This window comes from Pavona decussata, unplaced genomic scaffold (assembly GCF_977016875.1).
Source record: "Pavona decussata unplaced genomic scaffold, jaPavDecu1.1 SCAFFOLD_207, whole genome shotgun sequence".
Taxonomy (NCBI): Eukaryota; Metazoa; Cnidaria; class Anthozoa; order Scleractinia; family Agariciidae; genus Pavona; species Pavona decussata.
In genome coordinates this window covers 702,623-720,868 of record NW_028145612.1, presented here as the reverse complement: position 1 = coordinate 720,868, position 18,246 = coordinate 702,623, and the positions used below count along the sequence as shown (strand labels likewise).

Sequence of the window (18,246 nt, the reverse complement as noted above, 5' to 3'; positions counted from 1 at the left end):
CAACTCACCATTAGTCTTTAGTTTTCATCAAAAACGTGAAATCTATCTAACGATCTTTTTGCGACATATTAATAGTGTTACGATTTTTTTTTTTTTGCCAAGCCGGATATAGTTTTTGCGCAATGATTACACAAAAAAGGCTCTAAATCTTATTTTCTCGCAGAATTCTTGATTTTACAAAAACTGAAAATAGTTTGGAAAGCGTTCGACGGCCATGGTTAGTCCACACATCAGCAATGAACTGTCAAGCTTTGTGCAAGATGACCCTCATTATTGGTTCGTTCTCAATACCTTGAGGTACAATCAAGTGAGCAACTACAGGCGAGATCAGTTCACAAAGTACCAAGTAGCTTACTTTACATCTGAAGTCCACACTTAATTTTACTATAGTTGTTAAAATTCCCGCGGGCTGATTGACTCGTAGCTATTGTCCATAAGAGTACCGGCAGACGTTAAAAATGACGTCAGATGTAACGCGTGCGATTTCTCAAAAGAAAATAGCAAGGTCGTAATGAGGTATATTTTTTTCCCGACTGATCCCACATTTTAGCTTTAAATTTTAATCCATGATTCCAAAATCTTTATAAATCTTGATCCCTGATCCCGTGAGAATTAGTTGATCCCTGGGTTCAGCTCAAACCCGGAATCTGGGTCGGACAAACGGCGTATAATTGTTACTTGATTAAACCTAAATAAACCACAAAATGAGTCAACATGAAGTGTCGCTTGAGTTTTTGTTTAAACTTAGTCCCAGCATTCACGAAATGGAGAATGACTGAATGGGAATTTGACTCCTGTCAGTTCTTCAAGTTATGATTTGCTATCGGCATGATAGTTCCATTTTACTGGTTGACCAACTCAGTTCAGTCGCACATCTAGTCATAACTCATTATCTGCTTATCCTTATTGTACCGGTCTGGATTTTTTTCTTCTGGTTGGGTTACCCTGTGACATAATAGTAAGATGTTACCAGCTCACAGCTGAGATCGAATAAGCTTGAATCGAAAAAAAGGTGCCTGCAAAAGGTTTTATTGCGCGTAACGCACGATCGAGCTATGAATCCGGCATTCCGTTAAGTTCTCTATCAGAAAGACTAGACGTTTCTCAAAATGAAGTCTTCTGATATTATCTTGCCATGAACTATCCGTCCGCACTTGTAAGTAGGAAAACGAGATCACAATGAGGTCTCTTCGAAATAGATAATGGCTACCGCGGGGCCGTTGACCAAAAATCTAGGAAACTACAGTATTTCACAGAATTAGAATGATTAGATGGTCCTTGCCGCACCAGACTGAGAAAATACCAATTTAATATGGGCAGAGAAAGAAAACTTGAAAAAGATCTATGTACCTTTCTCGATTTACATCAATTTAATTTCAGTGAGGAGCAAATTTGTTATCAAAAGTTTGGACGATTTGCATTAAGCTTTGTATATTAAGTTTGGTTACTCAGGTACCTTCTCCCTAGCAAAATCACAGCAAGCTTCGTTATTTGCTGTATCTTCTCTTAACACTTACCACTTGATATTCTGCGGAAAGTAAAGCTTCGCTTCTCTGCCAACTGTTCATTTTCCTGACAATCGTTCAGCCTCGAGTATTATCCACCGATATACCAACCGCCGGAGTGGGGTTTATTTACTAAATATATCTAAATTTTCTGAGATCGGTGGTCTTTGAGATGTGTCAAAAATAACCCTCAGCGATTGCGATTATTCAGTGCGCATTTCCAAGGAATCATCAACGAAACGCACAATTCGTTCATTTCTTTCTATTTATATAATTTGTTTCTTTATAATTAAGTCATCCCTGAAAATTGCAGAATAAAAGTATGTTCATGCTGTAACCCAAAGTTGAAAATTACTGTTGCTTTAGAAATAGCTAAATGTCAATGTATTCCGAGCACCATGAAACTCTGTATCTAAACAAATGAGATCAAGAGAGCTTCTGCCCATTGAGTCTTCAGAATTTTAATCATCCAAGACCAGATGGCAAACGTTTACATTATTCGCCAAAAATTAACTTTCACTACGCGCACATCATGTCTGTGACTCACTGGACGAGTGCCAGGAAACCGAGTAAGAAGACTGTTTGGAATTCTCGGAAGCGCGGTGTAAATATGCTAATGAGGCACAGCTCGTACTTCTAAAACTGAAACCGTTTTTAATTTCCGCCACAAAAATAGCGCGCGATCAACAATTAGTGTTTTGTTTAGCAGAGTACACTAAGGTACAAGGAGTCTGGCACAATGTATCAAGCTTTTACAAGAAATTCAAGAGTTCGAGTGGGAGAACGAGTGCTACAAATCCAGCGAACACTCGGTAATGGCGCTTTTGGTGTCGTGTACAAAGTCAGAGATGTGGCATCTTCCAAAATCTATGCGCTCAAAGATGTCGCTTGTTTCAATGCGTCGGCCATTCGCAAGGCTTGTCGCGAAGTTGAAACAATGTACCAAATCTCTCATGAGAATGTGATTGCCCTTGAAGGAGCAGACCAATTTAATGATGACCAAGGGCTGCACATGTTGATCTTAACTGAGTACTGCGCTGGCGGAAACTTGAACGAACGCCTAAATCGGCCGAGTAGTGAGGAGCTAAATTTCAAGTGGATGCTTCAAGCGTCCGACGCTCTCGCTTACCTTCATTCATGCAGAGTGGTTCACCGAGATTTAAAGCCAGACAACGTGCTCTTAACCACCGAGGAAGATGTAAAGTTAGCCGACTTTGGTTTGGCTCGTGAATACATCGCACTCAAACGAACCGGCGTTCGACAAGACGATGATTCGTGGATGGCCACCTACACTCAATACTACCTGAATTCAGGTACTGGCCCCATGCACTGGATGGCTCCGGAGTTCTATCTCCAGCAATACACAGAGAAAGCCGATGTTTTTTCATTGGGTGTTCTCTTTTTCGCGATCCTGCAGCGAGATTTCATTACGATTGATGGGAAGAAGTACTACGGTGCGTTCAAGCGTATTCCTCGTTTCGGCAAAGTTGGCCTTGGCTTTGCAATGGCAGAGTATGATCCAGATGTAAGCATCGAATTTTCCAGCCGAGCGCAAGGCTCCAACACGCAGCAAAGAATTACTCTCGATGCCTTGCAGTACGACAGCGCCAATCGCCCAAGCGCTGCCGAGATTCATGAAGTGTTTGAAGATGTCACGGAAGATCTAGAATTCTGGATGACAGAGCTCGTCAGAAACTACTGTACGATCATTTAACTACAAAAAGAGAGGCGAATTGAATTTTCAGTAGCCCCGTTGGATGATTCTTAACTGCACGGCAATTTTGTTATGCGTATGGTTGTATTTCGCTTCTAGCATCAAGTCTCGCTCTTAGTTTATTTCTCTTCTTAAAGTGCCACTATGATCAAAAATATGGTTATTCTACTCTCTTCATATTTCGAAAGTAAAAGTACTTATTACTTACCATGCCAAGTTTCAACTCAAAATTCCTACGGGAAGTCCCATTATTTTAACCTTGAATTTCGTATTCGAGCCGATTTCGCTTTCCGCCATTACCGGATTCAAAAATGACTAATCACAGGAGGTACTTGTCTGTTTATTTAATCATGAACCTCACCTCCCTCAAACTGAAACAACTTGAACGAAATTCCGTCCATTTGACCTTCCAATTCAATTAATTAAATCATTTATTACATCATGTCGGCAGAATTACCTGTTTTTAACGTCACTATGAATAGTTAAAAACATGTACTGATTTGTATCGATGGAAACGTTAATAATAACTCTACCAGTGCACAGCGACTAAAAATATTAACTATCTACGGCTGTGGATGACCAGGATGCTAGAAATGGATTACAATTTGAAGAAGTTGGCCAGTTTTTTTCAAATAACTTCTGTGTATTTTGAAGAAATCACTAAAACCGATTATAGTTTGTTCTTTCTTGGAGAAGTCATTTAAGGTGGCCGAATATAGTTTTTTAGTGTACCGAGATGTTAGAAGACGTTATTTGGAAACAATGTATTTCTGGACGCTCAAAATTGGTATGGTGTAAGACCAACTAAGAAAGAATGTATTTTCGTACGTCTTGTTGAGCTAAGTACCGTTTCCATGGCAACGCAGCGAACTATTAAACGTCCATAAGTGGTAGGTTTCCTTTATTTTTAGAAAATGTACTCATTAGATTTTTTCCATTTTTTGTATCCAGAACAACTCACAAAACACTGACACAGTTGCACTATTTTTATGTAATTTTTTCTCCTGCAAATATTGATTTTGCATTTTAATGTTTTGTGAAGATACCCTCTGTTAGATTTAGGTTTCTCTTTGTAGGCGAGTTACGCTTTTAGGGAACTATTTTCATGCCAAATTTCAGGGAATTCTAATAAGTGGTTCCTTAGAAAACAGTTCATTTCCACGAAAACAACCAGTCGCAATTTTTTGGTCAAATGCGCATGCGTGGTTTTATTTGGGTTTCATGGCAAAGATGAAAAGCATGCGAAAGGTCTTGGTGAATGTTTTTTTTTTTTGCTCGGAAAGAAAAGAAAAATAGTCCAGAAACGAAAACCTTAGTTATTTAGGATCAAACGTTAACTTTGTTATCCATTTCATGTGAAATTGAGGGATCACTTTATCGACCGCCGTATTTGCGTACCACAACCCTAGCGCGCGCTTAATAGCATCACTAAGAGAATCTGTAAAGCGCGCGCAAACTGTGTTCAACCACCTTAATATTTTCTTTTTCCTTCTTTCTCCAATAATTGAGCATTTTAGAATAAACTACAATAAAATCCCCATAACAGTGCTCCTTTAACTGCCCTTTCAGTCAGGCTACATTGAGTCCTCAGATCGGAAAGGGGGGGGGGGGGAGGTGGGCAGGGCGCGGCTGAGATTGGGGTAGTATCGGAATTTAGGGTCGGCTGACCCACAGAGTACAGCGATAAAAACCAACCCCTTTTCCCAATTCAGGACGATAAAAAATTTTTGTAGCCTAACTACGTCTTCCAAAACGTTCTCCTTATTTGTCGAAACACAAATATAAAGCCCACATCTGAAGAGCAGAAAATACAGCCTCCATCTCAGATCAAAATGGTCAAAATCAGTATCATGTGTTAAAATATTAGATTGCCCCTCTTTCCAGCCTACATATATTTTTCACTTCCCTCCGGCTACCGGGGAAAAGATACGTGTTCTTCACAATGTACATGAGTATTTTGTATACCGATCAGCTAACGTTTTCAAAATGAACAGAAGTAGCTGCTCGTATTTCAGTATCACGTAACATACGCTTGACTATTTTTACAATTGTTAGGTGACTATAGTCACCCATTTCCTTAAGAATGAACTTCAGAAGTGACCTGCAAAGCGCTAGAGTGCTGGAAGATTTTGACACTCTTGGGAGCACAATATTTAAAAAAAAAAATAAAGATCGAGAAATCTACATGCAAAACTGTTCAACCCTGTCCAGCTACAACATAAACTGTAAAGCAGTCGTAACTCAGTGCAACGACGAATGGACTAAAGGCCTGCTTCCTTCCTATACTACACACCACCATCCTACCGCTTCCCTGTAGTGTCCCCCCACCACTGATTTTTTTTAGAAAGGAGCACGTGGGCATTTTCTCAGAAACCACTCTTCTATTTTGGGGCTAACAAGATATCAGAATGTAAGCTGATAAAGACAGTAAATATGAGTCAAGCTTCTCAGAGTTAGTGTACTAAATGAGGTTAAATTACAGACAAAATGCGAACGAGCCACGATCAAGAAACAGCGTCTCCCAAACATTGGTGGGAAGAAACAGATGAAATTCCAACAGTTAACCTGCTGACATCAAATATTGCAGGGATTTGGAAGGCAGGAAGCACAAGCAACGTCAGCCGGTAACTGACAATGTGAAAAGAGGAAATCCTGGCACAGAAAGTGAAAGTGGCAATTACGCAATTGTTATGAAGTAGATTTTCATTATTTAATAACTTTATGAGTTGAGTTATTTTAGTTGTCTTGCATGACTTAAGAACTTGTGACCGTCATGTTGACCTTGCTTATGATTCAAGGTCTAGGTTTCGCAAATGTGTCCACAAATCACAGAAGTATTTAATAGCGAACATTCAATCTTGTCAGACGAGTTGTTGGTTGTTAGTCCAGATGCTAGTGATACAATAGTAGAAGAGTAGTTGTAACTTGCAGTTTATCTAGTCAAGTGAAGAAAACTCGAAAATATAATTCAGTCTTCGTACCTCTAAGCGTAAGCCAAGCGGGTGCTCAACACCATTAATTAGAATCGCTGCTTGCTGAATGCCATCCGGAATGGTTTTCTCGAACTGCTGGAAATAAAATCTAAGCATTTATAAAAGTAGATTTTTAGAATTCTGGTAAACGCACTGTGGAATGTTGGTGATTGAGAGTAAGGCTGGAAGAAAAGAAGAGTCCTTCTCATTGTTCAACCATGACAAGTTGCCATACAAATCGCAGTAACTTTCTCGCAAGTGGATCATTTTGGTTTCCAGCTGTTCACAAATTTTCTATGTTTACGAGTATAAATTAAGAATTAAAGCAGGTCATCGCATGCTTATCGAAAGGGGAGGAGCCAAGTCCATTTTGTGATGCGCTTTGGTGTCGAATAAACAAACGCCTGTTTCCACGAAATTGTTCTTCCGCTTCAAAGTTGACAAGAGAGGGAACGTTGATATTGTTCCCAAAGAACCACTCATTATGCAGCCCTTAGCGAGTCTTCCGACAAATTCAAGAGTTAAAGTTGGACAAAAATCGCTGAGGATTCAACAGAGACTTGGCAATGGAGCTTTTGGAGTCGTCTACAAGGTTCAAGACGTGTCATCTTCCAGAATCTATGCATTGAAAGATGTCCTCTGCTTGAATCCAGCGGCCATTCGTTATGCATTAAGCGAAGTGGAAACAATGAAACAAATCTCTCACGAGAACGTGATCACTATGATAGGAGCAGACCAGCATCGTAATTCCCAAGGCCTTCACATGTTGATTTTGACTTAGTACTGCAGTGGTGGAAACTTGAACGAGCGCCTTACTCGACCGAGTAGTGACGAACTGAATTTGAAGTGGAATCGTCAAACGGCAGCAGCTCTTTCCTTCCTCCACTCACGCAGAGTGGTTCACCGCGACTTGAAGGCCGACAACGTGCTTTTGACTGAAAGAGAAGATGCTCAATTGGCTGACTTTGGCTTGGCTCGAGAGTACATCGCACTGAAAAGAAACGAGGCACAGATCGATTATGGTTCTTGGATGGCTGGTTATACACAGTACTACATGAACTCAGGGATTGGCCCTGTACACTGGATGGCCCCTGAATTTTACACTTACCATTACACTGAAAAAGCCGACGTCTTTTCAATCGGTACCCTTTTCTACGCGATACTGGAGCGAGATTTTATCATTGTAAACAGAAAAGCGTACTACGGTGCGTTCACGCGCATTCCTCGTGAAGGCAAAGTTGGCATTGGGTATGCAATGGCCATGTACGATTCAAATACCAAGATTCAGTTTTCATCCCGAGCACAGGGATCCAATGTTCTGCAAAGGATTGCTCTTGATGCCATGCAGTACGATAACAATGATCGTCCAAGTGCTGAAGAGATTCACGATAAAGTCACACAACAAAATGTACGGCTCCATCTATCTGGAGGACAGCAGCCGCCAACAGCGTCGAGTGGCTGGTGTTGTTAATATCAAAGCCGCCGCTTGATGCTCTCATTCGAGGGTTATCTAAAAAGAAGGGTGAGTGAGATTTCCGCTATGTCAAACGAGGAAAAAGAACTAACTTTTGACACACAAAATAATTGTAACTGTCCTCAGTAAGGGTAACTTTAGTGTATTCCTTGTTTAAAATGAAAGCATTTAGTTACATTTTGGCACTCAAAAGTAAATACAGATAATAACCACTGCAAGAGATTGTTGTTTCCACTAACGCAAAGAAAAACAGGAGATTTAGTGCACCTTTGTATGTGTCAGTTCTTTTTGTAAATGCCTGGCAAAACAAAAAGAATGGAGATTGATCTTCTTTAATTATACATGTAATATTATAGGAATTTATAATCATCTAAAAGAACACTTAAAAAGATGGCAATACTTCAATAAAGTGATGTTTGCTACTGTACAATCTTACTGACATTAACTTAAACTTGCCGGCTCTGCAGGGCTAAAGGATTGTTAATGTCGTTGTTATTCTCTGACTTTCTTAATTAGTTCAAAGCCTTTGGGGGCGAACAGGAACGGCGGAGTGGTGAGAACACTCGCCTCCCACCAATACTACCAATGTGACCCGGGTTCGATTCCCGGTCTCGGCGTCATATGTGGGCTGAGTTTATTTCTTGTTCTCGCCCCTGCTCGGAGGGTTTTTCTCCGGGTACTCCGGTTTTCCTTCCTCCACAAAAATCAACATTTCCAAACTCCAATTCGATCTGGAAACAGTGGATAGACTCACTCAGGGGCCACCCCGTGAAATCAACGGAAATTCCCATTTATTATTATTATTATTATTATTATTATTATTATTATTATTATTTAAAGCCGATTAGTCAAGGGGATTTGGTTACCAGTTATTTTATCAGTTAGCATTTAGTGGCATTGGCGTGTCTAACCTTAGTTACCTCGACAGCTAGAACTCGTGTTACTCCAACGACTTGCTCTAATAGTCAAATGCAATTTTCCCTGCTTCCCGTCGATCATTCGTGAAAGTAACCTTTCATCACTGAAACTTCCGACTTCCGTGATCTGAAACAAAACGTGTTCACCCCCCCCCCCCCCGCCCTCTTCCAACCAACGTTTTGAGGAATCGGTTATCAGAAGTAGGAATGCCTTCCTCTAGGTGCTCTTATCAATCAAAGGAAGAAACGGGATTCACGAAGCTCTCCAATACGTTTCGCTCCCAACAATTGTCCTTACACCGCATTTCTCCCCTTCACTTCCAACTTTTTGCAGTAGAAATAAGGCATAAAAAATAAATTCTAAGGGAAAGAATAAATATGGTCAGGATTGTACCGAGAGCTTGAATGTGAAAGGATGTGTAGCGGAAGCAGTGTCGACATACATGAGGGTGAAAGTGACCTACACTTATGTCAACACACCTGTCAAACTTGTGCCAAGCACCCACTAGTGCCCGAGGGCCGACATGTTTTCTATATATTCTGATTGACGTTAATTAGGGTTTTGAAAAATATTCTCGATAGTTTATAACCCCCCATCGTTACAAGAAAAAAATGGTGGCCCACCCGCGCCCGCCTTTCAGACTTTTTCATACGGACAGTGTACAATAAGACGCCTTTTTTTAACCTCATCAAGTTACAAGAAAAAACTTTTTTTTACAAATTTTGGACTAGACATGATGTTCATCCCTGACTAAAAAGTGTTAGCTAAAGCGCCTCAAAATTCCCCAACAAAACAGATCCTACCGGCCTTTCCACCCACCAACCCCCCCCCCCCCCCTCCCCAACCTCCTTCAGTATTGTTTCCCTAGAAGTCTTGAAAGCGTTTAAGGAAATCATTTTTTTGGACTGCACCTGCGAAAAGCGATATTAGAGTTCTTACCAAGTTGTATGATAAATGCGATATGCACCAAGTTTTTTGTATATCAGCCACTAAGCATTCTAATTGAACGCGAACTTGAAACATTGAAACAAATTTATTAAGAGAATTTTATCGCTGCGAAGGGAATGTGTCTTCGTGACCCCCCTGCAAGGTTTGCACATGTTGATTTTGACTGAGTACTGGGATGGCGTAACTTTCAATGACCGTCTTCCTCGACCAAGTGCAGTGCAAGTATCGTATTGTAAGTAGGCTAAGTATCGTATTGTCAGTTCCCTCAGTACCGTAATGCCAGTAACATAAGTAATTGCTATTAGTGTTCTTTGGGTTGAAACAATAAATTTGCTATTAAAAGAAAAAAAAGAAAAAATAAGTCGTACTACGTTTCGTACATGACTATGTTACTAGTTTAAAGGATTTCGTTCCACAGTCTGCAATGACATACATGACGCTAAAAAACATTCGACTTTGTAAGTCGTACCACAATGTACATATTTTCCACCATTGCTCTAGTCCTATCCACTATCCAGAAACTTCGTCTGCCAAACACTTGTGGTAAGAAAAAAAGATTAAATTCTACTAGTTCACTGACTGAAATCAAACGTTTTAGGATTTGGAATACAATCAGCACCAGAACAGTCCGCCGCTAACTGAAAAAGAAAACAGGAAATCCTTGCACAGAAAGTGAAACTGGCAACTAGTCAATTATTATGATATGGAATTTCATTACTTAAACAACTTTGTGAGTTGAGTTGTTTTAGTTGCATGACTTAAGAACTTGTGACCGTCATGTTGACCTTGTTTATGATTCAAGGTCTTGGTTATCCCACGCAAATGTGTCTAAGAATCAAATTATTTAATAGCGAACATTGGAGCTTGTAGTTTGTTATCAGTACAAATGAGTCAGTTCAGTGTACATGTCAGAAGAGTTGTTTGTTGTTAGTTGAGATGCCAGTGATGCAATAGTAGAAGAGCAGTTGTAACTAGCAGTTTATCAAGTCAAACGAAGAAAACTCGAAATGTAATTCAGTCTTCGTACCTCTAAGCGTAAGCCAAGCGGGTGCTCAACACAATTAATTAGAATCTCTGCGAGCTGAATGCCATCCGGAATGGTTTCCTCGAACTGCTGAAAATAAAATCATAGAAGCATTTATGGAAATAGATTTTTAGAATTCTGGGAAACGCACTGTGGAATGCTGGTTGATTGACAGTTAGGCTGGAAGAAAAGAAGAGTCCTTCTCATTGTTCAACAACTAAAAGTTGCCATAAAAATTGCTGTAATTCTCTCGCAAGTTGATTATTTTGGTCTCTAGCTGTTCACCAATTTTCTACGTTTACGAGTGGAAATTAAGAATTAAAGCAGGTGATCGCATGCTTATCGAAAGGGGAGGAGCCAAGTCCCTTTTATGGTGCGCTTTGGTGTCGAACAAGCAAACACGTGTTTCCAAGAAATTGTTCTTCCGCTTCAAAGTTGACAAAAGAGCGAATGTTGATTTTGTTCCGAAAGAATCCAAAACGCACTCAAAATGCAGACCTTAGCGAGTCTTCCGACAAATTCAAGAGTTAAAGTTGGACAAAAATCGCTGAGGATTCAACAGAGACTTGGCAATGGAGCTTTTGGAGTCGTCTACAAGGTTCAAGACGTGTCATCTTCCAGAATCTATGCATTGAAGCATGTCCTCTGCTTGAATCAAGCGGCCATTCGTAATGCAATACGCGAAGCGGAAACAATGAAACAAATCTCTCACGAGAACGTGATCGCTATGATAGGAGCAGACCAGCACCATTTTTCCCAAGGCCTTCACATGCTGCTTTTGACTGAGTACTGCAGTGGTGGAAACTTGAACGACCGTCTTAGTCGACCGAGTAGTGACAAACAGAATTTGAAATGGATTCGTCAAATGACAGCGGCTCTTTCCTTCCTGCACTCACGCAGAGTGGTTCACCGCGACTTGAAGGCCGACAACGTGCTTTTGACTGAAAGAGAAGATGCTAAACTGGCCGACTTTGGCTTGGCTCGAGAGTACATCGCACTGAAAAGAACCGAAGCACAGCGCGATGATGGTTATTGGATGACAAGTTATACACAGTACTACATGAACTCAGGGATTGGCCCTGTACACTGGATGGCCCCTGAATTTTTCAGTCGACATTACACTGAAAAAGCCGACGTGTTTTCAATCGGTACGCTTTTCTACGCAATCCTGGAGCGCGATAATATCAAGATGAACGGAAAAGCGTACTACGGTGCGTTCACGCGCATTCCTCGTGAAGGCAAAGTTGGCATTGGGTATGCAATGGCCATGTACGATCCAAACACCAGGATTCAGTTCTCTCCCCGAGCACAGGGATCCAATGTTCTGCAAAGGATTGCTCTTGATGCCATGAGGTACGATAAAGATGATCGTCCTAGCGCTGCAGAGATTCACGAGAAAGTCACACAACAAAATTTACGGCTCCATCTATCTGGAGGACAGCAGCCGCCATCAGCGTCGAGTGGCTGGTGTTGTTAATATCAAAGCCGCCGCTTGATGCTCTCATTAGAGGGTTATCTATGAAGAAGGGTGAGTGAGATTTCCGCTATGTCAAACGAGGAAAAAGAACTTACCTTTAACACCAAATAAAATTGTAACTGTCCTTAGTAAGGGTAACTTTAGTGTCTTCCTAGTTTAAAATGAAAGCATTTATTTACATTTTGGTATTCAAAAGTATATACAGATAATAACCACTGCAAGAGATTGTTGTTTCAACTAACGCCAAGAAAAACAGGAGATTTTATTTGTGCCCCTTTGTATGTGTTAGTTCTTTTTGTAAATGCCTGGCAAAACAAAAGGATGGAGATTGATCTTCTTTAATTACACATGTAATATTATAGGAATTTATAGTCATCTTAAAGAACACGTAAAAAGATGGCAATACTTCAATAAAGTGATATTTGCTAGTGTACAATCTTGCTGAGATTAACTTAAACTTGCCGGCTTTGCAGGGCTAAAGGATTGTTAATGTCGTTGTTATTCTCTGACTTTCTTTCAAAGCCTACGGGGGCGAACAGGAACGGCGGAGTGGTGAGAGCACTCGCCTCCCACCAATACTACCAACGTGACCCGGGTTCGATTCCCGGTCTCGGCGTCATATGTGGGCTGAGTTTGTTGTTGGTTCTCGTCCCTGCTCCGAGGGTTTTTTCTCCGGGTACTCCGGTTTTCCTCCCTCCACAAAAACCAACATTTCCAAACTCCAATTCGACCTGGAAACAGTGGATAGAATCACTCAGGAGCCACCCCGCCGGTGAAATCCACGAAAATTCCCATTTATTATTATTATTATTATTATTATTATTATTATTATTATTATTATTATTATTATTATTTACGATTAGTCAACGGGATTTGGTTACCAGTTATTTTATCAGTTAGCATTTAGTGGCATTGTGCGTGTCTAATCTTAGTTACCTCGACAGCTAGAACTCATGTAACTCCAACGACTTGCTCTAGTCAAATGCAATTTTCCCTGCTTCCCATCGATCATTATTGAAAGTAACCTTTCATTACTGAAACTTCCGACTTCCGTCATCTGAAACAAAACGTGTTAGCCCCCCCCCCCCCCCCCCCTTCCAACCAACGTTTTGAGGAATCGGTATCAGAAATAGGAATCCCTTTTTCCAGGTGCTCTTATCAAAAAAAGGAAGAAACGGGATTCACGGAGCTCTCCAATACGCTTCGCTCCCAGCAATTGTCCTTACACCGCATTTCTCCCCTTCACTCCCAACTTTTTGCAGTAAAAATAAAGCACAAAAAATAAATTCTAGGGGAAAGAATATGTATGGTCAGGATTGCACCGAGAGCTTGAATGTGAAAAGATGTGTAGCAGAAGCAGTGCCGACATACTTAAGGGCGAAAGTGATCTACATTTATGTCAACACCTGTCAAACTTGCGCTAAGCACCCACTAGTGCCCGAGGGCCTACATGTTTTCTATTCTGATTGATGTTAATTAGGGTTTTGAAAAATATTCTCGATAGTTTAAAACCCCCAATCGTTACAAGAAAAAAAATGGTGGCCCACCCGCGCCCGCCTTTCAGAATTTTTCATATTAAAAGCCGAGTAGTCAAGCGGATTCGGTTACCGAATCCAAGTCCCAAGTTACCAGTTATTGCATCAGTTAGCATTTAGTGGCATTGTGCGTGTCTAAGCCTAGTTCCCTCGACAGCTAGAATTCGTGTACCCTCGAACTTCTTGCTTGAGACATCGGTATTTGCGAACTGGTAATTAAGAAACAGGAATGCCCTCCTCCAGCTGCTTTTATCAAACGCAGACAGAAAAGCGATTGACGAAGCTCTTGGATACGCTTCTGCCGTTGCAAGTGTCCGTACACCTCATTTCTCCCCTTCCCTCCCCGCTTACATTTTACTTGTTTTTCAGTGACCACCCCCCCCCCCTCCCTCAAAAAGGAAAAGACCATAGACTTTCATTGGAAACTATTTATGTAACCCCTTCAATAAAAAACTACACCACCGTTTTACAGTAAGAAAGGAAAAGATAAAATAAATTCTACGGGAAAGATTAGGTACGGTTAGGATTTTTTTTTTTGTGAGAGGGAGAAGATGTAGGGAGGTAGGGTATGAGGGAGGCAGGTTACTTTAAAACCCCTAACCGTTACAAGAGAAAATTGTCGCCTACCCGCGCCTGCCTTTCAGACTTTTTCATACGGACAGTGCACGACAACAAGACATCTTTTTTAATGTCGTCATGTTACAATGACCAATGCTCTATGCGTAATGGTATAGTAATAGAGAAAACCATGATATTACAAATTTTGGACCAGAAAGGATGTTCATCCCTGACCAAAAAGTGTTAACTAAAGCGTCTCAAAGCTCCCCAACAAAGCAGATCCTACTGTCCTCTCCATCCCCCTCCCTCGTCCCCTCCCCCACTCCCGTCAGTAGTGTTTCCCCAGAACTCTGGAACGTTTTCAAGGAAATCATCCTTTTGCACTGAATTCGCGACAAGCAATATTAAAGTTCTTCAAGGTTGCGTGATCAATGCGATATGCAGCAAGCCTTTGTAAGTCAGCCACCAAGAATTCAAATTGAAGATAAACTGCTAAAATTTCAGGAAAAACTGGGTGAGGACGCTTTCGGTGTCGTGTGCAAAGTAACAGACGATGCGGCGCAAGCTTATTTTGTACATTATTTGGTAGGCTGATGTAAAACGACATCATTGTTTATTATTGTATATTATGTTTTTGTGATTTGACTCTGGTGGATATATATTACCACTATGATGAAAAAATTGATTTCTATTCCCTCTTCAGTTTTCAGAGGTATTTCTTTATATAAAAGTTGTAATTCAAACGACAAGTTTCATAAAATTTGAGCAAAACTTTCAGCTTCACCAGAGCAGATCTCAGCGACCACTGGGATAGCCTCCCACGCAGACGTCCTTAGGGGTTCGTCAAGCGTTTTCATACCCGTCAAAACGCGTGACGAACCCCTAAGGATGTCTGCATGGGAGGCTACCACTTGGATAGATTCCTAGCCTTTTTGTTTACTAAAGAATCTATTAAATTCATCAAAATTTGTCCAGAAAGGGGAAGTGGACGTGGTGGATTCTTGACGTAGAACCACTTAAAATTGATTAGCACACTAAAGCAGTCATGTATTGAGCAAATTACAATTCAAGCGCCATGTTAACAGTAGTACACAAAGGGTAATATAAAATTGCATAAATGTTTGAAATCGGTGTATATGCAGTCGATCAGTGATAATGTTGATATCTGGGCTACGCTACATTGTTGGACGGTCGAATCCAAACCCGGGCTCAAGAGTAACCCGTGGTCTCCTTGTCGAGGATTTCTGGACTTACCGTACTCTTTTTTAGCTACCAAAATTTAAATGAGTATCGAGTGGAAATTTGAGCAGTTCTTTATGTACGCAGCAACACTACTTTGGTTATTTCACGTTAGCTAAGTTTTAGAATTTCAATCACGACGTTGGTCACATACATTAATGTCCTCTAAATTGAAAAGGTTCCTCCTGTTCGACGTTTCAGTTCAAACATGTGTATTGATCAATTTGCCCATAAGTATAAGCGGCCACATAGCACTATCAAATGGCCCTGCGACTGGTCTTCACACATAATACATGTCTGGGGAGGGGGGAGCGGGAGGGGGCAATCAGCCTTGGGAACTGGAGGAGCAGAGGGCGCACTCCAGTGCACACCTGAAAACAAAACTCCTAAGCCCATTGTTGAAGAAATTTTTTTGTTTTTTTCCGAAACCTCAATCAAAATTTAAGGCCCTTAAAAAATTATCTCCTCTCAAGCTTGTTATACCCTACAACAAAATAGTAGACAAAGCACAAGAGACTGCAGACTAAAATGGACGAAGCATATATCCCAACAACCTACGATAACAGAAGCCTTGTCAGACTTTGGCCTGAAGATTGGTTTATAGCTAAGCATTCTTCATTGCTTCATTAGTTGTGCATTCTAACAACGAAAAAGCTGGTCGTATTGCAATACCACTTGACGGTTAGTACACAAATTTAGAGATTGCATAATGATGAATACTGAAAAAATTATACGGAGCGTTCAAGGATGTAATCCGGTCGGCAAAGTTGGCCTTGGTTATGCAAACACCTCCACCGAATTCTCAAGTGAAGCGCAAGGCCGGAGATTCTTGATGCAAAGTTTAGCTTTAAATGCCTTGAGTTACAACCCACATGATCGGGTGAGCACTCAAGGCATTTTTGACGGCAGAGTTGGCCTGGTTATGCTATGGCCAAGCAGGGTCCAAACACCACTATTGCATTCTCAAGTCAAGCACAAGGCCTTAGTCTCTTGAAGCAAAGTTTAGCTTAAAATGCCTCAGGATACAACCCACATTACCCATTGAGCGCTCAAGACAATTTTGACAGACTAATATGGTGTTGAATTTCTACGAAGACTGAGACATTGCCAACTATTTGCATTTTGAATGTGAGAAGTGATCATCGCAGTGAATTTTCCAATTTATGCAATTGGAAATTAGAAGCCTGAAAAAAATCCAGGCTTCAACGGGATTCGAACCCGTCACCTCCGCGTTACCGGTGCGATGCTCTACCAACTGAGCTATGAAGCCACACATTGGGAGCAATTGCATAAATTGGAAAATTCACTGCGATGATCACTTCTCACATTCATCTATATCCGCAGTTCATATATGAATTATTTCATATACTTTACATTATTTGCATTTTCTTGGACTTAGTCTTCAGAGGAGCCACTACAGTTTTGAGGCCTTATGTGCCGGCAACCAACCAAGAAGTAAAGAGACAACTTTATATTTACTGTAACTGAAAAGATAACTACATAAAGAAGACTGAAAAAAGCTTCCTATTCATAGTTAAATGTGTTTTAGGGCGTCTTTATCAATGAGGACAAACCATGTTTAACCATATTCATTTTATCTCTCTACATAGTCATCCGTAATTACTATATACATCTTTTAGCTTTTCGCTTGTATTCATTTGGGGTCATAAATGCAGTGCACACTAATGTAAATAAGTTGAAGTACTTTTACCCGTGACTATTTTCACTCGATGAAGACGTCGAGACGTCGAAGAACGAATGTGAAAAACATTTTACGGACACTTCATGTTTGTATGAAAAATACTACAAAAACGTAGACGCACTTTCAAACAAAGGCTTCGTTTTCATTTGTTTAAGTTTTAACTGAAACGTTCTGACTGTGTTCTGTACATGTGTACATCTCCTAATAGATTGGTGTGTTATAATATCGCGCGTAAAGAAACCATATGTTTAGCTTTATAGCGAACTAAGTTGCATTTCTTTCATTATTACCTTCTCACTGTCTTCTTCTGAAAGGTTTTTCCACGTGATTGCAATTTGAAAGGGAAATGTGATTTGTATCAACCCGTATTAACATAAACCAATAATTAGCCGGAACAGAAATCTGGGTACAATCGTAGCGCCCAAATGTTACAGCTTTATTTTTAAAGGGAGATGCTTAAAGAACATGATATTCATTGTCACCGGAGTCTTGGGCCTGGTTCCACATTGCGCCCATGCCTCAGAGCCTTGCCGTGTGTGTTATTTCTTATCAGATCTGTTATGTTGTGGAAGCAAACGTTCCTAGGACTGTCAGGAAAATGTTTCAGGTTGGGTTTTTTTAGATGTCGTGAAGTATCACGTACCCATACAGCATGTAGTACGTAAGGAAATTAATTGTAGACATTAGTTAGTTATATCTTGATTGTTTCTGGAGATACAATAAACTTATGCTGGTGTACGTTTTGACTGTGTTCTGCTTTCCGACGGGCTCTAGTTATAATTAGCTATTTCTCGCGTACCTTAGAAGTCGTAACGAGCTTCGTCCTTGGAATAAAATTCCTCCGTACTATAAAACTTCACCTCCAGCGTTGCTACGTCAGGAGAAAAGGTGGTGATTCTGGAATTCTTGAGGTTACGTTCCACGCGACTCGCCAAGGGATCTGGCAATGAAAACCAAAAAGAAATGAATTTCCACGGCCACGCATGCCCACAATGCAAACGCACGAAAACAGAGAACAGTGTCCAGAACGAATAGGAAATACATGTGCAGAACAGAGTACAACCCGAATAAAAACACTACTGAGCAAAATACGGTTATAATAATAAATGTATTAAAATAATAATATAGGGCCAAAGGAATAAAACCGATGATGTCAATTTGTAATGTTGACTTGGTCAGA

At 40.6% G+C, this 18,246-nt stretch overlaps 4 protein-coding genes across 4 annotated transcripts in view; 3 read left to right on the top strand and 1 right to left on the bottom strand.

The window, feature by feature from the left end:
* LOC146460746 (uncharacterized) overlaps nucleotides 1-18,246 on the bottom strand; it is a 110,633-nt gene that overhangs the window by 22,489 nt on the left and 69,898 nt on the right. The window contains exon 6 of the mRNA XM_085087537.1: nucleotides 17,866-18,006. The gene's annotated coding sequence lies outside the window, so the exon portion shown is untranslated. The remainder of the gene's footprint in view (nucleotides 1-17,865; nucleotides 18,007-18,246) is intronic.
* On the top strand, nucleotides 2,008-4,767 carry LOC146460761 (serine/threonine-protein kinase 35-like). Its single transcript, XM_085087562.1, has one exon. It carries the CDS (start codon nucleotides 2,245-2,247, stop codon nucleotides 3,217-3,219), a length of 975 nt encoding a protein of 324 aa, XP_084943688.1. The 5' UTR covers nucleotides 2,008-2,244; the 3' UTR covers nucleotides 3,220-4,767.
* LOC146460760 (serine/threonine-protein kinase 35-like) lies at nucleotides 4,847-8,723 on the top strand. Its single transcript, XM_085087773.1, has one exon. It carries the CDS (start codon nucleotides 7,222-7,224, stop codon nucleotides 7,660-7,662), a length of 441 nt encoding a protein of 146 aa, XP_084943899.1. The 5' UTR covers nucleotides 4,847-7,221; the 3' UTR covers nucleotides 7,663-8,723.
* On the top strand, nucleotides 9,474-12,468 carry LOC146460759 (serine/threonine-protein kinase 35-like). The gene has a single exon (XM_085087614.1). It carries the CDS (start codon nucleotides 11,046-11,048, stop codon nucleotides 12,030-12,032), a length of 987 nt encoding a protein of 328 aa, XP_084943740.1. The 5' UTR covers nucleotides 9,474-11,045; the 3' UTR covers nucleotides 12,033-12,468.

Coding starts and splice junctions, on each gene's coding strand:
- LOC146460761 (XM_085087562.1), top strand. CDS start 2,245: ATGTATCAAGCTTTTACAAGAAATTCAAGAGTTCGAGTGGGAGAACGA.
- LOC146460760 (XM_085087773.1), top strand. CDS start 7,222: ATGGCTGGTTATACACAGTACTACATGAACTCAGGGATTGGCCCTGTA.
- LOC146460759 (XM_085087614.1), top strand. CDS start 11,046: ATGCAGACCTTAGCGAGTCTTCCGACAAATTCAAGAGTTAAAGTTGGA.